At 45.4% G+C, this 27,839-nt stretch overlaps 1 protein-coding gene and 1 long non-coding RNA gene across 4 annotated transcripts in view; both read right to left on the minus strand.

The window, feature by feature from the left end:
• Positions 1-27,839, minus strand: part of LOC118376066 (GRAM domain-containing protein 2A-like) — an 88,130-nt gene that overhangs the window by 50,847 nt on the left and 9,444 nt on the right. For 2 of the 3 annotated variants that reach the window (XM_052480844.1, XM_052480842.1), the window contains exon 2: positions 7,356-7,484. In XM_052480844.1, coding sequence (XP_052336804.1) covers positions 7,356-7,480 — 125 coding nt within the window. In that variant the 5' untranslated portion in view covers positions 7,481-7,484. Of the gene's footprint in view, positions 1-7,355; positions 7,485-20,089; positions 20,201-27,839 lie in introns of those variants that run through there. The other variant, XM_052480843.1, reaches the window with a different exon arrangement.
• On the minus strand, positions 1,174-5,633 carry LOC127912097 (uncharacterized). Its single transcript, XR_008080716.1, has 3 exons — positions 1,716-5,633; positions 1,581-1,670; positions 1,174-1,310 (listed from the first exon to the last, which is right to left on the minus strand). It is a non-coding gene; the product is annotated as an uncharacterized LOC127912097 (long non-coding RNA).

Raw genomic sequence — 27,839 nt, forward strand, 5'->3', positions numbered from 1 at the left:
GACAATGGGGGATGCAGGGAGTTTACATTCTGTCGAACATGGTATTGTTAAATCACATGGATCATATGGAGGGAGGCAAAGGGCAACAGTCTGGTTTCAGTCAGGAATTTGGCTTGAGGTCAGATGAAGTGAGAAGGAACATTCCTATTAGACACATGTTCTTTCATGCCCACAAAGATTATAGCAGGTAGCGGGGCCATGACTACACCAGTGAGAGGAACCAATTTAGGTTCCTGACTAGCAACAGAGATGTGTTGGCTATGTAGATATGCAAGGAGGTGACTCCTCCTAGTAGGAGGGTAGAAAGATATGTGCTTCTCCTGTGGTTCTGGGGTAAAGTTAGAACATCAATTCTCCTGTGGTTCTGGGGTAAAGTTAGAATATCAATTCTCCTGTGGTTCTGGGGTAAAGTTAGAATATCAATTCTCCTGTGGTTCTGGAGTTAGTTAGGACATCAATTCTCCTGTGGTTCTGGAGTTAGTTAGGACATCAATTCTCCTGTGGTTCTGGGGTTAGTTAGAACATCAGAGTGACTAGCTAAGGGGGCAGGTCGACTAGTCATACTGCGTAATCAGGTGCGCGTCCTTACTCATCATTGACAGGAGATTTTTCAAACAAAAGACGATTAATAAATTGCCAAAACGGAAGGAAATAAACAAAAACTTGTTTCTCACAAGTGTAGGTTGTGATTTCTGCAAAACACATGTCCACTCCGACAATGAGAACGATAGAAAACTTACTGAAATTGCCATAACCAAATAAACATTGCAGATTTGAAATGAAACCTTTTAGAATTAAAGAGTACATATAGTCTACAACTAGTGATATTTGTAATGGGGAAGTTTTAGACATAGAAAACAATGAAGTTATGAAACAATGAATACCCACAAAATGGCAGGAGAGAGTCCATTCTGGAGAGAGATTTGCCTTATGCATCTGAGCCATAATCCCCAAAATCAGCTTGACAACAACAAAAATCTAATGGTTTCAATACAGTCCGGTTTTGTCGTATAGTATTTCCATATAAGACACCCAGACCTTATGAATGTTTCCCAATATACCCGTAGTCTGGTAATGAATCAAACCTAGTGATACATCCATTATACCCTTAGTCTGGTAATGAATCAAACCTAGTGATACATCCAGTATACCCGTAGTCTGGTAATGAATCAAACCTAGTGATACATCCAGTATACCCTTAGTCTGGTAATGAATCAAACCTAGTGATACATCCAGTATACCCTTAGTCTGGTAATGAATCAAACCTAGTGATACATCCAGTATACCCTTAGTCTGGTAATGAATCAAACCTAGTAATACATCCAGTATACCCTTAGTCTGGTAATGAATCAAACCTAGTGATACATCCAGTATACCCTTAGTCTGGTAATGAATCAAACCTAGTAATACATCCAGTATACCCTTAGTCTGGTAATGAATCAAACCTAGTAATACATCCAGTATACCCTTAGTCTGGTAATGAATCAAACCTAGTGATACATCCAGTATACCCTTAGTCTGGTAATGAATCAAACCTAGTAATACATCCAGTATACCCTTAGTCTGGTAATGAATCAAACCTAGTGATACATCCAGTATACCCGTAGTCTGGTAATGAATCAAACCTAGTGATACATCCAGTATACCCTTAGTCTGGTAATGAATCAAACCTAGTAATACATCCAGTATACCCGTAGTCTGGTAATGAATCAAACCTAGTGATACATCCAGTATACCCTTAGTCTGGTAATGAATCAAACCTAGTGATACATCCAGTATACCCTTAGTCTGGTAATGAATCAAACCTAGTGATACATCCAGTATACCCGTAGTCTGGTAATGAATCAAACCTAGTGATACATCCAGTATACCCGTAGTCTGGTAATGAATCAAACCTAGTGATACATCCAGTATACCCGTAGTCTGGTAATGAATCAAACCTAGTGATACATCCAGTATACCCGTAGTCTGGTAATGAATCAAACCTAGTGATACATCCAGTATACCCTTAGTCTGGTAATGAATCAAACCTAGTGATACATCCAGTATACCCTTAGTCTGGTAATGAATCAAACCTAGTGATACATCCAGTATACCCTTAGTCTGGTAATGAATCAAACCTAGTGATACATCCAGTATACCCTTAGTCTGGTAATGAATCAAACCTAGTGATACATCCAGTATACCCTGCCTAATGGCAGTCAGGCTACCTCTGGCGAGCACATGGAGTGCTGTGCGGCCCCCCAAAAAAATGCCACCCCACACATGACTGACAAACCGCCAAACCGGTCATGCTGGAGGATGTTGCAGGCAGCAGAACGTTCTCCACGGCGTCTCCAGACTCTGTCACGTCTGTCACATGTGCTCAGTGTGAACCTGCTTTCATCTGTGAAGAGCACAGGGCGCCAGTGGCAAATTTGCCAATCTTGGTGTTCTCTGGCAAATGCCAAACGTCCTGCACGGTGTTGGGCTGTAAGCACAACCCTCACCTGTGGACGTCGGGCCCTCATACCACCCACATGGAGTCTGTTTCTGACCGTTTGAGCAGACACATGCACATTTGTGTCCTGCTGGAGGTCATTTTGCAGGGCTCTGGCAGTGCTCCTCCTGCTCCTCCTTGCACAAATGCGGAGGTAGCGGTCCTGCTGCTGGGTTGTTGCCCTCCTACGGCCTCCTCCACGTCTCCTGATGTACTGGCCTGTCTCCTGGTAGCGCCTCCATGCTCTGGACAGTATGCTGACAGACACAGCAAACCTTCTTGTCACAGCTCGCATTGTTGTGCCATCCTGGATGAGCTGCACTACCTGAGCCACTTGTGTGGGTTGTAGACTCCGTCTCATGCTACCACTAGAGTGAAAGCACCGCCAGCATTCAAAAGTGACCAAAACATCAGCATAGGAACTGAGAAGTGGTCTGTGGTCACCAGCTGCAGAACCACTCCTTTATTGGGGGTGTCTTCCTAATTGCCTATAATTTCCACGACGAAGAATGATCTTGGTGTCCATTGGTATAGGTTGATTGGGATTATCCAATCAATGGTTCAATAATTGAAATTCCCAAAATTCCCAGATCTCGTACTGTAGCTTTAAGATGCTGTCCTGTAGCTACTGTACTGAAGGTCTAGCCATCAAATCAAGATGGAACTTTGTAACCATTCACTGATTGTTATAATATATATAAATTCACGTGAACTCTGTAGGCTGGTCTTCCCTGGCTGTCTGACCCTGCTGGGACACCTCTCACCATCTGATCCTGCTAAGACATGATGAGCATAGTGTTGTGCACCATGACAGTGAAGCCTGTAGAGCTGTTTATACCGTGTCAGTGTGAAAAGTAGGGAATTACCTAGGGAAACAGATCAATAACGTTACATTGATATACTGACTCTAATAAAAACTGACATTGCGCTTTCAAAAAATGTCAGAATATCAGTCTTTTTTAAACTTCGGGAAGTCAGTTTTCAATGACGGCCTAGGAACAGTGGGTTTAACTGCCTTGTTCAGGGGGTAGAATGACAGATTTGTACCTTGTCAGCTCAGCGATTTGATCTTGCAACCATTTCGGTTACCAGTCCAAAGTTCTAACCACCAGAACCTGCCACCTCTAAACGCTAACCACCAGGCTACCCTGCCACCTCTACACTCTAACCACTAGGCTACCCTGCCGCCTCTACACTCTAACCACCAGGCTACCTGCCACCTCTACACTCTAACCACCAGGCTACCCTGCCACCTCTACACTCTAACCACCAGGCTACCCTGCCACCTCTACACTCTAACCACCAGGCTACCTGCCACCTCTACACTCTAACCACCAGGCTACCTGCCACCTCTACACTCTAACCACCAGGCTACCTGCCACCCGGTCTTCAATCGTTTGACCGCTGGATTCATCGTTTGATTAAGGTGATTAAGGTGATTAAGGTGTAGTGTGATTGAGGCAAAAATAATAGTTAACGTTAGCCAACTTTTTGGCTAAAGAAAATCATTGCAGTTTTGTAACTACAATTTATTTTGGACATAGTAATTGCAGAATAACTGCATTTATTTAATTTTTTATTTTTAACCTTTATTTAACTTGGCAAGTCAGTTAAGAACAAATTCTTATTTACAATGACGACCTAGGAACAGTCGTCATTGTACGACAGACTTGTACCTAGTGAGCTCGGGGATTCAAACTTGCAAACTTTCGGTTACTAGTCCAACACTCTAACCACTAGGCTACCCTGCCTCCCCAGTTATACTTTACTCTGACTACAATCTTTTTTTCATAGATAAAACTGCTAACTGAGAAGCTGACCTTCCTTTGCCAACCTAGGATCACAAGGCTGGGTAGGTATGATGACACCACTGTGGGCCGTGCCAAGATTGCCAGACCTCCCTCCACTCCCTGCCTTCAGGGAAAAGAAAAGGCTGATCTGAACTGAACCAAGGACATGTTACATCAAGAATATTAAACAGCTCCCATTCGCCACAGTCATCTGTAATGTTTTCCATCTGTGAGCCACACCAAATACGCATATACACGGAGTGTACAAAACATTAGGAACACTTTCCTCATTTGGAGTCGTACCCCCTGGAGGATCATGGTCCCTGGGCATGAGCCCGGTGTACCCGGTCTGTTTTCAGCCACGATTACTACAGGTTTAGTTAACTGGCTAGACCAGTGGTTCCCAACCACCTTGATGGGATAAAAAAATAAAAGAAAAATCTGTGACAGAACTAAACTTTTATTTAGTGGTGACCTCCATCTCAGCTGATCCATAGAGCCCTGGTTGGTAGCATCAGGAAGTGACCTCGATTTCTAGACCTTCTCACGATCGTTCTGAAAAATAACCGAGCGACAACGAGACGTGGAAGTTGGGGGAACGTGAGACAATCTAGGGGGGAAACATTGGGTTATTAATGCTACTTCTTCCACTCAACCTTTAGTATTTTTATATGGTTTAATAGACAGGTATATACTGAATATAGAAGGAGATAAAGTGAGAATTATTTTTTTTATTTCACCTTTATTTAACCAGGTAAGCTAGTTGAGAACAAGTTCTCATTTACAGCTGCGACCTGGTCAAGATAAAGCAAAGCAGTGCAACACAAACAACAACACAGAGTGACACATGGAGTAAAACAAACATACAATAACACAATAGAAAAAAAAAAAAAGAAAGTCAAAAAGAGAGAGAGGGGATTGAACCCCAGTCTCCGGTGGGGAGGCACGGCTCTGCACAATTTAGACAGGATACAAGCTGTACTAGTGTGGTTCTCTAGTCTCGTCAGTGAGCTGAAGTGACCCGGGTGGGCTGAGAGAGAGACAGTTAATCCCAAACTGTGTGTTTGTCCTGCAACCTGCTGGCTTTTATAATGCGGGTGGAGCAGACAGACAGGAAGAGAGGAGGAGACATTTCTGCTGGCAGTGGCATCAGGTCAACCCAAAGACAAACAGGCTGTCTGTACTCTAGTCCTGTGGCAGGGTACAGCATTCACACAGAGAGAGAGAGTGTGTGTGTGTGTGTGTGTGTGTGTGTGTGTGTGTGTGTGTGTGTGTGTGTGTGTGTGTGTGTGTGTGTGTGTGTGTGTGTGTGTGTGTGTGTGTGTGTGTGTGTGTGTGTGTGTGTGTGTGTGTGCGCGTTAGGGCTGCATGATATGGGACAAAAATCAAACAGATTTTTTTTAAACCAAATACTGCGATTTGAAGTCCGATATATATCAAAACACTTGGATGAACTGTTGTAATCCTAGAAATGAATAGTATAATAACTCTACCTACATGTACATTTGACCTCAATTACCTCGACTAACCAGTGCCCCCTCTATATAACCTCCACAAAGACTCTGTACTGGTACCCCCTTCCCACCCAGACCTCGAGACAGTCTTCCCACCTAGTCACCAATGTTGAATCACAAGGTGTGATTCTATTCTACTCGATGCCAACGTAAATAAATAGGAAGGGAAAAGGAAACAGACCACAGAGACCTTTAACTGTCTTTGATGGGCAAGCTGCCAGTGTTTGGCAGTCCTTTGTTGTATTCTAAGCTACTAACTCCTTCTGTACACACAGGGGCCTGCAGACTGGAGCAGAATTCAGGTGGGGACTTGTAGGCTACTTAATAACCTCTTGAAACTAGGGGGCACTATTTTCATTTTTGGAAAAATAACATTCCCAAAGTAAACGGGCTATTTTGTCAGGACCAGATGCTAGAATATGGATATAATTGACAGTTTAGGATAGGAAACTCTAAAGTTTCCAAAACTGTACAAATATTGTCTGCTAGTATAACAGAACTGATATTGCAGGCGAAAGCCTGAGAAAAATCCAATCAGGAAGGGACTCTTATTTAGAAAGCTCTGCGTTCCTATGCATCCCTATTGAGCAGTGAATGAGATATCAACCATATTCCTTTTTCTATGGCTTCCCTAATGTGTCTAGTGTCACAATACATAGTTTCAGGCTTTTATTTTGAAAAATGAGCCTGAACGACAACATTGCGTCAGTAGTCAGCTGGAGGCTCTCAGAGTGTTTTGTGCGTAATAGACAAATGCGGCCATCGTTTCTCTCTTTCCTACTAAGAAGTCACCTGTCCCGGTTGATATATTATCGAATAGATATTTGAAAAACACCTGATTGATTATAAAAAACGTTTGCCATGTTTCTGTAGATATTATGGATCTAATTTGGAATATTTTCCAGCGTTGTCGTGACCGCAGTTTCCGGTGGATTTCTCAACCAAACGTGAAGTACAAATGGAGGTATTTCGGCAATAAAAATAATCTTTATGGGACAAAATAAACATTTGCTGTCTAACTGGGAGACTCAAAGGTAAACCATTTCATTTGATTGCTTTTCTGATTTTCGTGACCAAGCTGCCTGCTGCTAGCTAGGCATAATGCTATGCTAGGCTATCGATAAACTTACACAAATGCTTGTCTTGCTTTGGCTGTAAAGCATAATTTCAAAATCTGAGATGACAGGGTGATTAACAAAAGGCTAATCTGTGTTTCAATATATTTCACTTGTGATTTCATGAATATGAATATCTTCTAGTAATATTGTTTTGTCCGTTGCGTTATGCTAATTAGTGTCAGTTGATGGCAATTCTCCCGGATCCGGGAGAGGGAGTTCCAAGAGGAGCGGACAGGGTTATTGAATACGGGCAGAAAAAGGTGGAGATATCACTGTACATTATAATGCTAGTTGCTAATTTGCCTCCCTGTCTTTAACGGCCCCTCGTGACAGCATGGGGAGACACTATCCATCTGTTTACCACTCTGGAGTCCGCTTTAAAATGAGCATTGAGGAGGTATTGGGAGGATTTAGCTGATCCTAGATCGTTGTCAAAGAAGAGGAGATGCCTCACCTGAACTGTGGTTGGCAGTGCCCATCGTCCTCCTTGGCGGCTTCGGTCAGCAACTCCAGCGGGCTCAGGACACCGATGTCATCACTCTGCTCCTGTTGGTCCATCATCATCGTCATCATCATCATCAGCCTGAGGTGACAGAACAGAACACGACACCCCATCACAGACTGAGAAAACTAAACGATTAATACATCACTCACACACAAGTACACAACCTTTTCTACTCGTTGTTGCCTAGTCAGACCGTACTGTGCTGCCAGCTGATATGTCCTTTTCACATTGGCCTTTTCAGAAACAATGATGGATTCACAACCAGGCAGCTTGGTTTCACTCAGCTCAGGGGTGTGAAAATCCTTATATACTCCATGTCCCAGGGGAAGGTTGGTCCTTAGCATGTGTGGCTAATGCAATTATTTCCTGACACAACTTCCCACTTGCGCCTTTCTTTTCAGAACAGTTTCAAAAAGGGCTTTTTCCTTTCTGTAGTTTTAGCAGATGCAAAGTCAATGGGAAATGCCATGCTGTGGAACACCTAGAGTAACAAACAGAGCATGGGTGGAGGGAACAGGGGTGGGGGAGGAGGGTGGTGGGGGGGGGGTGGTCCTGCTTGTCGTGAGTGGTTTCCTGCTTGTCATGAGTGGTTTCCTGCTTGTCGTGAGTGGTTTCCTGCTTGTCGTGAGTGGTTTCCTGCTTGTCGTCATGAGTGGTTTCCTGCTTGTCGTCATGAGTGGTTTCCTGCTTGTCGTGAGTGGTTTCCTGCTTGTCACGAGTGGTTTCCTGCTTGTCACGAGTGGTTTCCTGCTTGTCACGAGTGGTTTCCTGCTTGTCACGAGTGGTTTCCTGCTTGTCACGAGTGGTTTCTTGCTTGTCGTGAGTGGTTTCCTGCTTCTCGTCATGAGTGGTTTCCTGCTTCTCGTCATGAGTGGTTTCCTGCTTCTCGTCATGAGTGGTTTCCTGCTTGTCGTGAGTGGTTTCCTGCTTGTCGTCATGAGTGGTTTCCTGCTTGTCGTCATGAGTGGTTTCCTGCTTGTCGTGAGTGGTTTCCTGCTTGTCGTGAGTGGTTTCCTGCTTGTCACGAGTGGTTTCCTGCTTGTCGTGAGTGGTTTCCTGCTTGTCGTGAGTGGTTTCCTGCTTGTCACGAGTGGTTTCCTGCTTGTCACGAGTGGTTTCCTGCTTGTCGTGAGTGGTTTCCTGCTTGTCACGAGTGGTTTCCTGCTTGTCGTGAGTGGTTTCCTGCTTGTCACGAGTGGTTTCCTGCTTGTCGTGAGTGGTTTCCTGCTTGTCACGAGTGGTTTCCTGCTTGTCACGAGTGGTTTCCTGCTTGTCACGAGTGGTTTCCTGCTTGTCGCCAGTGGTTTCCTGCTTGTCGTCATGAGTGGTTTCCTGCTTGTCGTGAGTGGTTTCCTGCTTGTCGTCATGAGTGGTTTCCTGCTTGTCGTGAGTGGTTTCCTGCTTGTCATGAGTGGTTTCCTGCTTGTCGTGAGTGGTTTCCTGCTTGTCACGAGTGGTTTCCTGCTTGTCACGAGTGGTTTCCTGCTTGTCACGAGTGGTTTCCTGCTTGTCACGAGTGGTTTCCTGCTTGTCGCCAGTGGTTTCCTGCTTGTCGTCATGAGTGGTTTCCTGCTTGTCGTGAGTGGTTTCCTGCTTGTCGTCATGAGTGGTTTCCTGCTTGTCGTGAGTGGTTTCCTGCTTGTCACGAGTGGTTTCCTGCTTGTCGTGAGTGGTTTCCTGTCTTGTCCACTGAGTGGTTTCCTGCTTGTCATGAGTGGCACCCTGACCTTGTCAACAAGTGGTTTCCTGACCTTGTCTGAGTGGACCCTGCTTGAGACTGGAGTGGTTTCCTGAAAAACTTGTCAGAGTGGTTTCCTGCTTGTCACGAGTGGCATGCTTGTCACAGTGGTTTCCTGCTTGTCACGGGTGGTTTCATTCTTGATACACACAGTGGTTTCCTGCTTGTCCTCATGAGTGGTTTCCTTCTTGTCGTGAGTGGTTTCCTGCTTGTCGTCATGAGTGGTTTCCTGCTTGTCGTGAGTGGTTTCCTGCTTGTCACGCACGTAAATATTTTTGTCACCCTCTGAATGGTTTCCTCCATGTCTCAATTGTCACAAGACTTTCCTTCTTTCGTGAGTGGTTTCCTCCCCTTGTCACGAGAAATGGTTTCCTGCTTGTCAATAAAGTGGTTTCCTGCTTGTCAGCTGGATTCACCTAGTCAAGTCTTGTCATGGCCAGTGGTTTCCTGTTTTGTCGTCAGTGAATGGTTTCCTGCTTGTCGTGAGTGGTTTCCTGCTTGTCGTCTGAGTGGTTTCACTGCTTGTCGTGAGGTGGTTTATTGCTTGTCATTTGGAGTTCCAAGCTTGTCGGAGTGCTAAGAATGGCTTGTCGTCATGAGTGGTTCCCAGGACTTGTCGATGGTGGTTTCCTGCTTGTCGCGAGTGGTTTCTGATTGTCGTCATGGAGTGGTTTCCTGCTTGTCATCATGAGTGGTTTCCTGCTTGTCATGAGTGGTTTCCTGCTTGTCGTGAGTGGTTTCCTGTCAATCCACTAAACTGGTACACAGCCTACATTAGCGCACCCTGACCTTAAACAACAACAACATCTTTCATGACCTACTACTAGCATTGTGACCCTACTCTGAGACTGGAGAGTTGTTAATGAGAAAAACATCAGCAGACTGTGTGGCTGTATGAGGTAAGAAAGGCATGCGAACAGTTGACTGGTTAGCTTGGGGTGGTGGATCATTCTTGATACACACAGGAAACATTCTGATGGTGAAAAACCTGATGCGTTGCTTCTTGACAGGCATTCTGATGGCCTGGTACCTACTACCATAGGCATTCAATGGCACGTAAATATTTTGTCTTGCCCATTCTGATCTGATGATGGTACACGCACACAATCCATGTCTCAATTGTATCGAGGCTTAAAAATCCTTCTTTAACCACCCGTCTCCTCCCCTTCATCTAGACGGATTGAAATGGATTTAACAAATTAAATCAATAAAGGGTCATTGCTTTCAGCTGGATTCACCGAGTCAAGTCTATGTCATGGAAAGAGCAGGTGTCCTTAATGTTTTGTGCTCTCAGTGAAAAATAGATCTCCTGGGAAATGAGTTTCATCAATGCTTCTCTTCTCTAATCACTGTGACGTAAGGTGAAGGTGGTTTATTGGTTGATTTGGAGTTCCAAGTGTGGAGGTCTAAGAATGGCTGTATCGATCAAGGCTTCCACAGGACTTCTGATGGTGGTGATGGAGGCTTCCACAGGACTTCTGATGGTGGTGATGGAGGCTTCCACAGGACTTCTGATGGTGGTGATGGAGGCTTCCACAGGCCTTCTGATGGTGGTGATGGAGGCTTCCACAGGCATTCTGATGGTGGTGATGGAGGCTTCCACAGGCATTCTGATGGTGGTGATGGAGGCTTCCACAGGCCTTCTGATGGTGGTGATGGAGGCTTCCACAGGCATTCTGATGGTGATGATGGAGGCTTCCACAGGCATTCTGATGGTGGTGATGGAGGCTTCCACAGGCATTCTGATGGTGGTGATGAATGCTTCCACAGGCATTCTGATGGTGGTGATGGAGGCTTCCACAGGCCTTCTGATGGTGATGACGGAGGCTTCCACAGGCATTCTGATGGTGATGATGAATGCTTCCACAGGCATTCTGATGGTGGTGATGGAGGCTTCCACAGGCATTCTGATGGTGATGATGAATGCTTCCACAGGCATTCTGATGGTGGTGATGGAGGCTTCCACAGGCATTCTGATGGTGATGATGGAGGCTTCCACAGGCATTCTGATGGTGATGATGGAGGCTTCCACAGGCATTCTGATGGTGATGATGGAGGCTTCCACAGGCATTCTGATGGTGATGATGAAGGCTTCCACAGGCATTCTGATGGTGATGATAAAGGCTTCCACAGGCATTCTGATGGTGATGCAGGTTGACGTGTGACTGGGGAGGTGTGGTCACTAAGATACAGGCACCAGCTGGTATATAATCTAGAACAGTTCCCCAACCTTCTTTCCCCAGGGCCCCCTTTTTATTGATTTGGTATCATTATTCATTGAGCCTATATTAAATACATCACAAGCTTGGTTGGTAGAACCCTCACAGGCTCGCAATACAAAACTCATAAAAACTCAAATTCATTTAACATGTCTGTGCCTGCCCTGTATGTTTCCCTTCAGATTTAATTAGGATACACGATTTAGCACAACGAAGGCCTCCCGAGTGGCTCAGCGTTCTAAGGCATTGCATCTCAATGCAAAAGGTATCACTACAGTCCCTGGTTCACGTCAGGCTGTGATTGGGAGTCCCATAGGCACAATTGGTCGGTAGGCCGTCCTTGTAAATAAGAATTTGTTTTTAACTGACTTGCCTCGTTAAAAGTTTATATTTAAAAAATGTAGTAATATATGCTATGATTGATGACACTCCTATAAAATATTCCTATAACATACTATATTTTGGGTTCTATGTAGAACCCTCTGCGGAAAGGGTTTTTACATGGAACTCAAAAGGGTTCTACCTGGAACCAAGAAGGGTTCTGGGGACAGCCGAATAACTGTTTTTAGGTTCTAAGAGTGTATAGGCAATGAGAGAGCAGGGTTATGTAAGAATGTGATTCTCCCTTTGTCAGTTACACAACCCTGCTCGCTCTTTCATCTTTCCTTTCTAAAACTTTAGCCAAATTTGCCAGTCATGTAGGAAGGGCTGGATCTGAGGTCAGTGTAGATGAATGCCTGGTGATTCCCCAGGCCAGGTATTTCCTGGTTTCATCTGCCAAACATCCTCTTTTCTTTCCACTTTTATTCAAAACGCCATGTTCTCTGAAGTTCAGTAAGCCCCTTGGTGACTGGCTGGCTGGCGTCCTAGATCCCCCAGGACCAGAGTGACGTACACTGACATGGCCTGGTCCCAGATCTGTGTGTGCTGCCTGGCGTCCTAGCTCCCCCAGGACCAGAGTGACGTACACTGACATGGCCTGGTCCCAGATCTGTGTGTGCTGCCTGGCGTCCTAGCTCCCCCAGGACCAGAGTGACATACACTGACATGGCCTGGTCCCAGATCTGTGTGTGCTGCTGGCTCCCCCAGGACCAGAGTGACATACACTGACATGGCCTGGTCCCAGATCTGTGTGTGCTGGCTGGCTCCCCAGGACCAGAGTGACGTACACTGACATGGCCTGGTCCCAGATCTGTGTGTGCTGCCTGGCGTCCTAGCTCCCCAGGACCAGAGTGACATACACTGACATGGCCTGATCCCAGATCTGTGTGTGCTGCCTGGCGTCCTAGATCCCCCAGGACCAGAGTGACATACACTGACATGGCCTGGTCCCAGATCTGTGTGTGCTGCCTGGCGTCCTAGCTCCCCAGGACCAGAGTGACATACACTGACATGGCCTGGTCCCAGATCTGTGTGTGCTGCCTGGCGTCCTAGATCCCCCAGGACCAGAGTGACGTTCACTGACATGGCCTGGTCCCAGATCTGTGTGTGCTGCCTGGCGTCCTAGCTCCCCCAGGACCAGAGTGACGTACACTGACATGGCCTGGTCCCAGATCTGTGTGTGCTGTTTGGCTCCCCCAGGACCAGAGTGACATACACTGACATGGCCTGGTCCCAGATCTGTGTGTGCTGCCTGGCGTCCTAGCTCACCCAGGACCAGAGTGACATACACTGACATGGCCTGGTCCCAGATCTGTGTGTGCTGCCTGGCGTCCTAGATCCCCCAGGACCAGAGTGACGTACACTGACATGGCCTGGTCCCAGATCTGTGTGTGCTGCCTGGCGTCCAGATCCCCCAGGACCATTAGTGACATACACTGACATGGCCTGGTCCCAGATCTAGTGTGCTGCCTGGCGTCCTGAGCTCCCCAGGACCAGAGTGACAACACTACATGGCCTGGTCCCAGATCTTGTGTGCTGCCTCATTTAATCCCCCAGGACCAGAGTGACATACACTGACATGGCCTGGTCCCAGATCTGTGTGCTGCCTGGCGTCCTCAGCTCCCCCAGGACCAGAGTGACGTAAACACTGACATGGCCTGGTCCCAGATCTGTGTGTGCTGCCTGGCGTCCTAGCTCCCCAGGACCAGAGTGACGTACACTGACATGGCCTGGTCCCAGATCTGTGTGTGCTGCCTGGCGTCCTAGCTCTCCCAGGACCAGAGTGACGTACACTGACATGGACTGGTCCCAGATCTGTGTGTGCTGCCTGGCGTCCTAGCTCCCCCAGGACCAGAGTGACGAACACTGACATGGCCTGGTCCCAGATCTTGTGTGCTGCCTGGCGTCCTAGCTCCCCCAGGACCAGAGTGACGTACACTGACATGGCCTGGTCCCAGATCTGTGTGTGCTGCCAACAAAGCTCCCCAGGACCAGAGTGAAAACTGACATGGCCTGGTCCCAGATCTGTGTGTGCTGCCTATCCTAGCTCCCCCAGGACCAGTGACGTACACTGACATGGCCTGGTCCCAGATCTGTGTGTGCTGCCTGGCTCCTAGCACCCCAGGACCAGTAGTGACGTACACTGACATGGCCTGGTCCCAGATCTGTGTGTGCTGCCTGATCACGTACGCTCTCTATGTTTACATAAAAATAAATAGTTCCAGTAACCTCGCCATGGATGCGTCCTAGCTCCCCCAGGACCAGAGTGACATACACTGACATGGCCTGGTCCCAGATCTGTGTGTGCTGCCTGGCGTCCTAGCTCCCCCAGGACCAGAGTGACGTACACTGACATGGCCTGGTCCCAGATTTGTGTGTGCTGTTTGGCGTCCTAGCTCCCCCAGGACCAAGTGAATACACTGACATGGCCTGGTCCCAGATCTGTGTGTGCTGCCTGGCGTCCTAGCTCCCCCAGGACCAGAGTGACGTACACTGACATGGCCTGGTCCCAGATCTGTGTGTGCTGCCTGGCGTCCTAGCTCCCCCAGGACCAGAGTGACGTACACTGACATGGCCTGGTCCCAGATCTGTGTGTGCTGCCTGGCGTCCTAGCTCCCCCAGGACCAGAGTGACGTACACTGACATGGCCTGGTCCCAGATCTGTGTGTGCTGCCTGGCGTCCTAGCTCCCCCAGGACCAGAGTGACGTACACTGACATGGCCTGGTCCCAGATCTGTGTGTGCTGCCTGGCGTCCTAGCTCCCCCAGGACCAGAGTGACGTACACTGACATGGCCTGGTCCCAGATCTGTGTGTGCTGCCTGGCGTCCTAGCTCCCCCAGGACCAGAGTGACGTACACTGACATGGCCTGGTCCCAGATCTGTGTGTGCTGTCTTGCCAACACCCATGATCATTATCATACAGTAATTAAAATACATCTAGGACCAGCCTAGTATTGAGATGATGGTTAAAAATAATCTAGATACGATATTAAAACACTCATTTAATTCAGAGGCTTTATTAACCATTCAGCTTCACTGCACGCCACTTCATTTCAACATGGATAATTGGGTAATATTTGGTAAACATTGATCAATGAGATTTCAACCTTTATTCATCCACTCAAAACAAAGTCCGCCAGAGGTTTGTTGAATTCCCAGTGTGTTATCACTATGCTTTCAACCTTGTAAAGAGCACAACCAAATTCCAATGGGAAAACAATGTCTTTATTTCTGGTTTGAGTCGTCATCTAAATGTGTTATCACAGCGCTTTGAACCACTTAAAAGCACAACAAAGTTCAAATGGGAAAACAATGTCTGATATTTTTTATATTTATTCAACAACTTAATGTATTCTCACTGTGCTTCATCTAATAGCACAACCCAATGACCCGGATTGTAGTTGAGATTACATTAAATGTACATGGTGCAAGTGATCCATACCAGTCGAGATTCTGTACAGATTATTACAGCAAACGTGAAGATCTCCACAGACCTGCGATGACCTATGACCTCTGCGATCTTTAACGTGCACGCTCTCTATGTTTACATAAAAATAAATAGTTCCAGTAACCTCAGAATGTAGCCATGGATGCGTTTCTCACTTTAAGGTTGAATAAATACTGTTACATTAGTTTGTAAGATAGCTTAACGCTATTCACTGTATTTCAAAAGTGATATTGAATTGCGTTCGGTTGTCAACGCAACCAAATATCGACATTGAAAGGATAATGCTTGGATAGTTTCATCTTGACTTAATCCTATTCTTTATAGACCGAAATAGTCTCATTAATGATACATGACTTATAAAGTATAGTTACATTTAATTTGCTTTGTTAAACCAACCCTTTGTAATGTTTTCGCAAAACAGTAAATATATTTAGTTATTAAGAGATCTTTCAATAATCAATCTCCGAATTGTTTATTTATTTGTTTATATTTAGATGTATTTATATTTACCTTTATTTAACTCGGCAAGTCAGTTATTAAGAACAAATTCTGATTTTCAATGATGGCCTAGGAACAGTGGGTTTAACTGCCTTGTTCAGGGGTAGAATGACAGATTTTTTTTACCTTGTCAGCTCAGGGATTCGATCTAGCAACCTTGCGGTTACTTGTCCAATGCTCTAACCACTAGATAGTAGTTAGTGACAAATATCTAAGCAGGACTGAGCTTGGTTAAAACCCTGGATGGGAGACCAAATGAAAAGCTGTAGATAGATTAATTCTCCAGTAGGAGGTGCTGTAGATAGATCAACTTTCCAGTAGGAGGTGCTGTAAATAGATCAACTCTCCAGTAGGAGGTGCTGTAGATAGATCAACTCTCCAGTAGGAGGTGCTGTAGATAGATCAACTCTCCAGTAGGAGGTGCTGTAGATAGATCAAATCTCCAGTAGGAGGTGCTGTAGATAGATCAACACTCCAGTAGGAGGTGCTGTAAATAGATCAACTCTCCAGTAGGAGGTGCTGTAGATAGATCAACTCTCCAGTATGAGGTGCTGTAGATAGATCAACTCTCCAGTAGGAGGTGCTGTAGATAGATCATCTCTCCAGTACGAGGTGCTGTAGATAGATCAACACTCCAGTAGGAGGTGCTGTAGATAGATCAACTCTCCAGTAGGAGGTGCTGTAGATAGATCAACTCTCAAATAGTAGTAGGTGCTGTAGATAAATCAACTCTCCAGTACGAGGTGCTGTAGATAGATCAACTCTCCAGTAGTAGGTGCTGTAGATAGATCAACTCTCCAGTAGGAGGTGCTGTAGATAGATCAACTCTCCAGTAGGAGGTGCTGTAGATAGATCAACTCTCCAGTAGGAGGTGCTGTAGATAGATCAACTCTCCAGTAGGAGGTGCTGTAGATAGATCAACTCTCCAGTAGGAGGTGCTGTAGATAGATCAACTCTCCAGTACGAGGTGCTGTAGATAGATCAACTCTCCAGTACGAGGTGCTGTAGATAGATCAACTCTCCAGTACGAGGTGCTGTAGATAGATCAACTCTCCAGTACGAGGTGCTGTAGATAGATCAACTCTCCAGTACGAGGTACTGTAGATAGATCAACTCTCCAGTACGAGGTGCTGTCTAGCATATTTATTTTCAGATAGAGGATATAATGTTGAAGATCTGACATTTCAGATATTTTATACAAGGTTTGTCTATGTTGAAATTTGGTTACCACGATAACATAATCCTGTGGTTGAAATTCCACCACTAAAAAAATCCAATGTACAGTATTTTCCACATGGTTTCCACATCACAATACATTGATAATGTTGAAACAACGTTGATTGAACCAGTTTTTTGTTGTTGCCCAGTGGACTGGGCCGTTACGTCTCAAGGCAGACACTGCCATAAAACACATGGGTATCATTCAGTGAGACAACAACACGTATTCACACCTTCCAGTACTCATATGATGTTACTCCTGTCTGTCTTCAGCACTTGGCTGGATAAACACTTCCATGGACACTGATGCAAATGGTAAGAAAATGATCTCTCCCTCTCGCCCGGAATCAACACCCATCCACATGCATGGAAATGAAACTGATTCAATCTTTGGGTGCAACCGAATAGCCTACAGGTCTACTGTTCATTCACAAATGGTACGCTGTCATTACTAAAAAAAACACACTATAAAAGGCTGCTCTTCAGGAGAACTAATGACATTGAAGGAGCGGCGGTTTCACAACTAACAATCAACAGTTCTATTGTGTAGTGCTGCTACTGGCTCCAAATTAGATCCTAAATATTTCTGAACCTCCTCAATGGGTCTCTTGTTCAAGTGTCCTTCAGTGATCTCACCGCTTCAGTGCTGCCTGTCCCACAAATGAGTCCATTTCAAACACAGCAAACAATCACATTGATGTGTCCGACTTGATCTATAACACAAGCTGACACAGGGCAGCAGGTAGCCTAGCCGTTGGAACACAAGCTGACACAGGGCAGCAGGTAGCCTAGCCGTTAGTACACAAGCTGACACAGGGCAGCAGGTAGCCTAGCCGTTAGAACACAAGCTGACACAGGGCAGCAAGTAGCCTAGCCGTTAAAACACAAGCTGACACAGGGCAGCAGGTAGCCTAGCCATTAGAACACAAGCAGGCACAGGGCAGCAGGTAGCCTAGCCGTTAGAACACAAGCTGACACAGGGCAGCAGGTAGCCTAGCCTTTAGAACACAAGCTGACACAGGGCAGCAGGTAGCCTAGCCATTAGAACACACACAGGGCAGCAGGTAGCCTAGCCGTTAGAACACAAGCTGACACAGGGCAGCAGGTAGCCTAGCCGTTAGAACACAAGCAGACACAGGGCAGCAGGTAGCCTAGCCGTTAGAACACAAGCAGACACAGGGCAGCAGGTAGCCTAGCCGTTAGAACACAAGCTGACACAGGGCAGCAGGTAGCCTAGCCGTTACAACACAAGCTGACACAGGGCAGCAGGTAGCCTAGCCATTAGAACACAAGCTGACACAGGGCAGCAGGTAGCCTAGCCGTTAAAACACAAGCAGACACAGGGCAGCAGGTAGCCTAGCCGTTAGAACACAAGCAGACACAGGGCAGCAGGTAGCCTAGCCGTTAGAACACAAGCTGACACAGGGCAGCAGGTAGCCTAGCCGTTAGAACACAAGCTGACACAGGGCAGCAGGTAGCCTAGCCGTTAGAAACACACACAGGGCAGCAGGTAGCCTAGCCGTTGGAACACAAGCTGACACAGGGCAGCAGGTAGCCTAGCCTTTAGAACACAAGCTGACACAGGGCAGCAGGTAGCCTAGCCATTAGAACACACACAGGGCAGCAGGTAGCCTAGCCGTTAGAACACAAGCTGACACAGGGCAGCAGGTAGCCTAGCCGTTAGAACACAAGCTGACACAGGGCAGCAGGTAGCCTAGCCGTTAGAACACAAGCTGACACAGGGCAGCAGGTAGCCTAGCCGTTAGAACACAAGCTGACACAGGGCAGCAGGTAGCCTAGCCGTTAGAACACAAGCTGACACAGGGCAGCAGGTAGCCTAGCCGTTAGAACACAAGCTGACACAGGGCAGCAGGTAGCCTAGCCGATGGAACACAAGCTGACACAGGGCAGCAGGTAGCCTAGCCGTTAGAACACAAGCTGACACAGGGCAGCAAGTAGCCTAGCCGTTAGAACACACACAGGGCAGCAGGTAGCCTAGCCGTTAGAACACAAGCTGACACAGGGCAGCAGGTAGCCTAGCCGTTAGAACACACACAGGGCAGCAGGTAGCCTAGCCGTTAGAACACAAGCTGACACAGGGCAGCAAGTAGCCTAGCCGTTAGAACACAAGCTGACACAGGGCAGCAAGTAGCCTAGCCGTTAGAACACAAGCTGACACAGGGCAGCAGGTAGCCTAGCCGTTAGAACACACACAGGGCAGCAGGTAGCCTAGCCGTTAGAACACAAGCTGACACAGGGCAGCAGGTAGCCTAGCCGTTAGAACACAAGCTGACACAGGGCAGCAGGTAGCCTAGCCGTTAGAACACAAGCTGACACAGGGCAGCAGGTAGCCTAGCCGTTAGAACACAAGCTGACACAGGGCAGCAGGTAGCCTAGCCGTTAGAACACAAGCTGACACAGGGCAGCAGGTAGCCTAGCCGTTAGAACACACACAGGGCAGCAGGTAGCCTAGCCGTTAGAACACAAGCTGACACAGGGCAGCAGGTAGCCTAGCCGTTAGAACACAAGCTGACACAGGGCAGCAGGTAGCCTAGCCGTTAGAACACAAGCTGACACAGGGCAGCAGGTAGCCTAGCCGTTAGAACACAAGCTGACACAGGGCAGCAGGTAGCCTAGCCGTTAGAACACAAGCTGACACAGGGCAGCAGGTAGCCTAGCCGTTAGAACACAAGCTGACACAGGGCAGCAGGTAGCCTAGCCGTTAGAACACAAGCTGACACAGGGCAGCAGGTAGCCTAGCCGTTAGAACACAAGCTGACACAGGGCAGCAGGTAGCCTAGCCGTTAACACACACAGGGCAGCAGGTAGCCTAGCCGTTAAACACACACACAGGGCAGCAGGTAGCCTAGCCGTTAGAACACAAGCTGACACAGGGCAGCAGGTAGCCTAGCCATTAGAACACAAGCTGACACAGGGCAGCAGGTAGCCTAGCCGTTAGAACACAAGCTGACACAGGGCAGCAGGTAGCCTAGCCGTTAGAACACAAGCTGACACAGGGCAGCAGGTAGCCTAGCCGTTAGAACACAAGCTGACACAGGGCAGCAGGTAGCCTAGCCGTTAGAACACAAGCTGACACAGGGCAGCAGGTAGCCTAGCCGTTAGAACACAAGCTGACACAGGGCAGCAGGTAGCCTAGCCGTTAGAGAGTTGTACCATTACCTAAAAGGTTGCTGGTTGGAATACCCAAGGTGAAAAATCTGTCAATCTGTCCTTGAGCAAGGCACATAACCCACATTTGCTCCAGGGGTGTTGTCCTATTTTGGCTGACCCTGTAAAACAACAAATGTCACTGCACTTATCAGGTGTATAAAACTATTATTTTTTTACTTTTTAAAAGTATTTTTCTACACCCGCGATAACATCTCCTAAATATGTGTACGCGACCAATAACATTTGATTTGAGATGTAAATTGACCGAGAGCTGTGTTTAATAAATGGGTAATCTTTAAAAGCTTCCAACCTACTTCACTTGAGGAGATCAGGCTTGCTAAACATAAATGGGGCGGCAGGGTAGCCTAGTGGTTAGAGTGTTGGACTAGTAACCGAAAGGTTGCAAGTTCGAATCCCCGAGCTGACAAGGTACAGACAGATCTGTCGTTCTGCCCCTGAACAGGCAGTTAACCCACTGTTCCCAGGCCGTCATTGAAAATAAGAATTTGTTCATAACTGACTTACCTAGTTAAATAAATAAAAAAATAGGAGATAATCAGAGATCTTGTCTATGTCTCTTTCGGACATTAAAGAGGTTGAGCCATATGGAACCTGATAACCTTTCAATAAGAAGGAGACAGGCTTTACAGTACCGTTGGCTGCCATTGGTATGGTTGAAGGAGACAGGCTTTACAGTACCGTTGGCTGCCATTGGTATGGTTGAAGGAGACAGGCTTTACAGTACCGTTGGCTGCCATTGGTATGGTTGAAGGAGACAGGCTTTACAGTACCGTTGGCTGCCATTGGTATGGTTGAAGGAGACAGGCTTTACAGTACCGTTGGCTGCCATTGGTATGGTTGAAGGAGACAGGCTTTACAGTACCGTTGGCTGCCATTGGTATGGTTGAAGGAGACAGGCTTTACAGTACCGTTGGCTGCCATTGGTATGGTTGAAGGAGACAGGCTTTACAGTACCGTTGGCTGCCATTGGTATGGTGTTGAGCTTCAGGGCCCATTTAACTTGACTTCACAGGCTACACACATCACCTGGAATACAGGCTACACACATCACCTGGAATACAGGCTACACACATCACCTGGAATACAGGCTACACACATCACCTGGAATACAGGCTACACACATCACCTGGAATACAGGCTACACACATCACCTGGAATACAGGCTACACACATCACCTGGAATACAGGCTACACACATCACCTGGAATACAGGCTACACACATCACCTGGAATACAGGCTACACACATCACCTGGAATACAGGCTACACACATCACCTGGAATACAGGCTACACACATCACCTGGAATACAGGCTACACACATCACCTGGAATACAGGCTACACACATCACCTGGAATACAGGCTACACACATCACCTGGAATACAGGCTACACACATCACCTGGAATACAGGCTACACACATCACCTGGAATACAGGCTACACACATCACCTGGAATACAGGCTACACACATCACCTGGAATACAGGCTACACACATCACCTGGAATACAGGCTACACACATCATCTGGAATACAGGCTACACACATCACCTGGAATACAGGCTACACACATCACCTGGAATACAGGCTACACACATCACCTGGAATACAGGCTGCGGTATTCTTTCCTATTCAGCAGACAAAAACATGGCCCTGGGCTTATGACAATGACGGCTCAAAGAACCACGCAGTTCCTGAAACAAGGGTACCTGTGCTGAGACAATGGCAAACGTGACGTCATCCAGGCGGGAAAGAATGAGATCACTTGGGAAAAAAACCTATCTACAGTAAATCAGTGAAATGTGTGGTAAAACCGTACTTGTATTAGGCCGATCTGCAATTAGGCGTGGAAACCTGTCATATAAAATAAATTAATTTTCTAAAAAAGCAGAAAGACCGTTTACCTGAACTCACAAATCCTATTTACAGTGTTGTAATAATGACATTACTGATGCCATAGTCATGATGACGGAAGATAGAAATAAAAAAAACTTCAAACTACAACACACACACTATTAAAGGGATGATGAAGGTTATTAAAGGGTCACCCAAGTCTGTGGACAAGGTATGACTGTAATCACCCAAGTCTGTGGACAAGGTATGACTGTAATCACCCAAGTCTGTGGACAAGGTATGACTGTAATCACCCAAGTCTGTGGACAAGGTATGACTGTAATCACCCAAGTCTGTGGACAAGGTATGACTGTAATCACCCAAGTCTGTGGACAAGGTATGACTGTAATCACCCAAGTCTGTGGACAAGGTATGACTGTAATCACCCAAGTCTGTGGACAAGGTATGACTGTAATCACTGCTTTGGTTAGTTTCCCTGGCACTGTTTCCACATGCTAACAGTTTAGCATTTTTGGCACAAATCCCATTCAAGTCAGGGGACCGATATTAGCATTTTTCGCAGCATCATGTCCAATTAATCCAAAAGTATCTCAAATTGATTGTGAAGCTCAACAACATCACTTATAGATATTTTTTTATAATGATGCGCAAACATTTTTTTTAATATCGGTCCCATGACTTGAATGAGGGCTCAGAGTGACGCAGCAGTCTAAGGCACTGCATCTCAGTGCTAGAGGCGTCACTACAGACCCTGGTTCAGCAGTCTAAGGCACTGCATCTCAGTGCTAGAGGCGTCACTACAGACCCTGGTTCAGCGGTCTAAGGCACTGCATCTCAGTGCTAGAGGCGTCACTACAGACCCTGGTTCAGCAGTCTAAGGCACTGCATCTCAGTGCTAGAGGCGTCACTACAGACCCTGGTTCAGCAGTCTAAGGCACTGCATCTCAGTGCTAGAGGCGTCACTACAGACCCTGGTTCAGCAGTCTAAGGCTCTGCATCTCAGTGCTAGAGGCGTCACTACAGACCCTGGTTCAGCAGTCTAAGGCACTGCATCTCAGTGCTAGAGGCGTCACTACAGACCCTGGTTCAGCAGTCTAAGGCACTGCATCTCAGTGCTAGAGGTGTCACTACAGACCCTGGTTCAGCAGTCTAAGGCACTGCATCTCAGTGCTAGAGGCGTCACTACAGACCCTGGTTCAGCAGTCTAAGGCACTGCATCTCAGTGCTAGAGGCGTCACTACAGACCCTGGTTCAGCAGTCTAAGGCACTGCATCTCAGTGCTAGAGGCGTCACTACAGACCCTGGTTCAGCAGTCTAAGGCACTGCATCTCAGTGCTAGAGGCGTCACTACAGACCCTGGTTCAGCAGTCTAAGGCACTGCATCTCAGTGCTAGAGGCGTCACTACAGACCCTGGTTCAGCGGTCTAAGGCACTGCATCTCAGTGCTAGAGGCGTCACTACAGACCCTGGTTCAGCAGTCTAAGGCACTGCATCTCAGTGCTAGAGGCGTCACTACAGACCGTTGTTCAAATCCAGGCTGAATCACAACTGGCCGTGATTGGGTGGCGTACAACGGGCCCAGCGCCGTTCTGGGTTTGGCCGGGGAAGGCCGTCATTGTAAATAAGAATCTGTTCTTAACTGACTTGCCTTTAAATAAATTAAAGTTAAGTTAAATAAAGGTTAAATAAATAAATGAGATCTATGCCACAAATGCTGCATGAGAATCACACGACCCACAAGCCCATTTCCATGTAAAAGGACCCATTCAACCCAACATGTGAATATGGGTCCTTTCAAAATGGGTGTCAAATGAAAGCTAAGTTAAGCTAAGCTATGTTTGAAAAATTAAGGCATATAGACATTTTTCAAAAAATGTTCCATCCATCAGATCAGAGAGGAAGCTATTATAATACTGTATACAGATCAGAGAGGAAGCTATTATAATACTGTATACAGATCAGAGAGGAAGCTATTATAATACTGTATACAGATCAGAGAGGAAGCTATTATAATACTGTATACAGATCAGAGAGGAAGCTATTATAATACTGTATACAGATCAGACCATAGGGGAAGCTATTATAATACTGTATACAGATCAGACCATACAGGAAGCTATTATAATACTGTATACAGATCAGACCATAGGGGAAGCTATTATAATACTGTATACAGATCAGACCATAGAGGAAGCTATTATAATACTGTATACAGATCAGACCATACAGGAAGCTATTATAATACTGTATACAGATCAGAGAGGAAGCTATTATAATACTGTATACAGATCAGACCATAGGGAAGCTATTATAATACTGTATACAGATCAGACCATACAGGAAGCTATTATAATACTGTATACAGATAGGGAAGACCAGATAGGGGAAGCTATTATAATACTGTATACAGATCAGACCATAGGGGAAGCTATTATAATACTGTATACAGATCAGACCATACAGGAAGCTATTATAATACTGTATACAGATCAGAGAGGAAGCTATTATAATACTGTATACAGATCAGAGAGGAAGCTATTATAATACTGTATACAGATCAGACCATACAGGAAGCTATTATAATACTGTATACAGATCAGAGAGGAAGCTATTATAATACTGTATACAGATCAGACCATAGGGGAAGCTATTATAATACTGTATACAGATCAGACCATACAGGAAGTTATTATAATACTGTATACAGATCAGACCATACAGGAAGCTATTATAATACTGTATACAGATCAGATCAGAGGGGAAGCTATTATAATACTGTATACAGATCAGACCTTAGGGGAAGCTATTATAATACTGTATACAGATCAGATCAGAGGGGAAGCTATTATAATACTGTATACAGATCAGACCTTAGGGGAAGCTATTATAATACTGTATACAGATCAGACCATAGGGGAAGCTATTATAATACTGTATACAGATCAGATCAGAGGGGAAGCTATTATAATACTGTATACAGATCAGACCATAGGGGAAGCTATTATAATACTGTATACAGATCAGACCATACAGGAAGCTATTATAATACTGTATACAGATCAGACCTTAGGGGAAGCTATTATAATACTGTATACCGATCAGACCATAGGGGAAGCTATTATAATACTGTATACCGATCAGACCATACAGGAAGTTATTATAATACTGTATACAGATCAGAGAGGAAGCTATTATAATACTGTATACAGATCAGAGAGGAAGCTATTATAATACTGTATACAGATCAGACCATACAGGAAGCTATTATAATACTGTATACAGATCAGAGAGGAAGCTATTATAATACTGTATACAGATCAGACCATAGGGGAAGCTATTATAATACTGTATACAGATCAGACCATACAGGAAGTTATTATAATACTGTATACAGATCAGACCATACAGGAAGCTATTATAATACTGTATACAGATCAGATCAGAGGGGAAGCTATTATAATACTGTATACAGATCAGACCTTAGGGGAAGCTATTATAATACTGTATACAGATCAGATCAGAGGGGAAGCTATTATAATACTGTATACAGATCAGACCTTAGGGGAAGCTATTATAATACTGTATACAGATCAGACCATAGGGGAAGCTATTATAATACTGTATACTGATCAGACCATAGGGGAAGCTATTATAATACTGTATACAGATCAGATCAGAGGGGAAGCTATTATAATACTGTATACAGATCAGACCTTAGGGGAAGCTATTATAATACTGTATACAGATCAGACCTTAGGGGAAGCTATTATAATACTGTATACAGATCAGAGAGGAAGCTATTATAATACTGTATACAGATCAGACCAGAGAGGAAGTTATTATAATACTGTATACAGATCAGACCTTAGGGGAAGCTATTATAATACTGTATACAGATCAGACCATAGGGGAAGCTATTATAATACTGTATACAGACCAGACCTTAGGGGAAGCTATTATAATACTGTATACAGATCAGATCAGAGGGGAAGCTATTATAATACTGTATACAGATCAGACCTTAGGGGAAGCTATTATAATACTGTATACAGATCAGATCAGAGGGGAAGCTATTATAATACTGTATACAGATCAGACCTTAGGGGAAGCTATTATAATACTGTATACAGATCAGACCTTAGGGGAAGCTATTATAATACTGTATACAGATCAGATCAGAGGGGAAGCTATTATAATACTGTATACAGATCAGAGAGGAAGCTATTATAATACTGTATACAGATCAGACCATAGAGGAAGCTATTATAATACTGTATACAGATCAGACCATAGAGGAAGCTATTATAATACTGTATACAGATCAGACCATAGAGGAAGCTATTATAATACTGTATACAGATCAGACCATAGGGGAAGCTATTATAATACTGTATACAGATCAGACCATAGAGGAAGCTATTATAATACTGTATACAGATCAGACCATAGAGGAAGCTATTATAATACTGTATACAGATCAGACCATAGAGGAAGCTATTATAATACTGTATACAGATCAGACCATAGAGGAAGCTATTATAATACTGTATACAGATCAGACCATAGAGGAAGCTATTATAATACTGTATACAGATCAGACCATAGAGGAAGCTATTATAATACTGTATACAGATCAGACCATAGGGGAAGCTATTATAATACTGTATACAGATCAGACCATAGAGGAAGCTATTATAATACTGTATACAGATCAGATCAGAGGGGAAGCTATTAAAAAGCTGTATATGCCAGTTTCGATTTGGCTTCGCTCCAATCACATGGAGAGCATAGGCTTAGTTCATCTCCTTGTGTTGTTGTCCTCCGGTGACAAGCTAGCTAGCTAAAATTGTCCATTTCCTAAATTAGCCATGGATGGAGATATGGATTTGAACTTGTGATTTTACTTAATTCTACATACAGGCCATTGATTTTTTTTTTTTTTTTTTTTACAATTAAAAATAAAACTGGCGCCGGAGAAGAAGGCTGATGTGTTACGTGTCCCCAACCAATTGTGTTTTTTGTTCATTATTTAACATTGTATGTAACTTTTTTAAATTTTAAAATTTTGTACATAATGTTGCCGCTACCGTCTCTTATGACTGAAAACAACTTCTGGACATCAGGACTGCGATTACTCACCACGGACTGGCAGAATTATTTTTGTCCTTGAACGAGTCTGACGAGCCTGACGTGAATGATATACTGCTTTCTTGGGAACAGGCCCAGATCCCCGTGATTTGCGTGAAGAGGAGGCCGAGAAAAAGGGGCCGGAGGGTGGGCTGCCTTCTGAGAATTCGTAGGCGATTGAATAAACCCCCACTTCCTTCCATTCTGCTAGCAAACGTGCAATCTTTGGAGAATAAAATCAATGACCTTTGCGCAAGATTAAACTACCAACGGGACATTCAAAACTGTAATATCTTACACTTCATGGAGTCGTGGCTGAATGACGACACTATCAACATACAGCTGGCTGGTTATACGCTGTACCGGCAGGATAGAACAGCAGTGTCTGGTTAGACAAGGGGAGGCGGACTATGTATTTTTTGTAAATAATAGGAAGTCTCAAACTAGTTCTTGCCTGAGGTAGTGCATCTCTTGATAAACTGTAGACAACACTATCTACCTAGAGGGCTTTCATCTGTATTTTTCGTAGCTGTTTACATACCACCACAGACTGAGGCTGGCACTAAGACAGCATTGAATGCATGAGAGCACCAGCTGTTCCGGAAGACTGTGTGATCACGCTCTCCACAGCCGATGTGAGTAAAGATCTTTAAACAGGTCAACATTCACAAGGCGGCAGGGCCAGACAGATTACCAGGACGTGTACTGCGAGCATGCGCTGATCAACTGGCAAGTGTCTTCACTGACATTTTCAACC

Source organism: Oncorhynchus keta, chromosome 26 (assembly GCF_023373465.1).
Source record: "Oncorhynchus keta strain PuntledgeMale-10-30-2019 chromosome 26, Oket_V2, whole genome shotgun sequence".
Classification (NCBI taxonomy): Eukaryota; Metazoa; Chordata; class Actinopteri; order Salmoniformes; family Salmonidae; genus Oncorhynchus; species Oncorhynchus keta.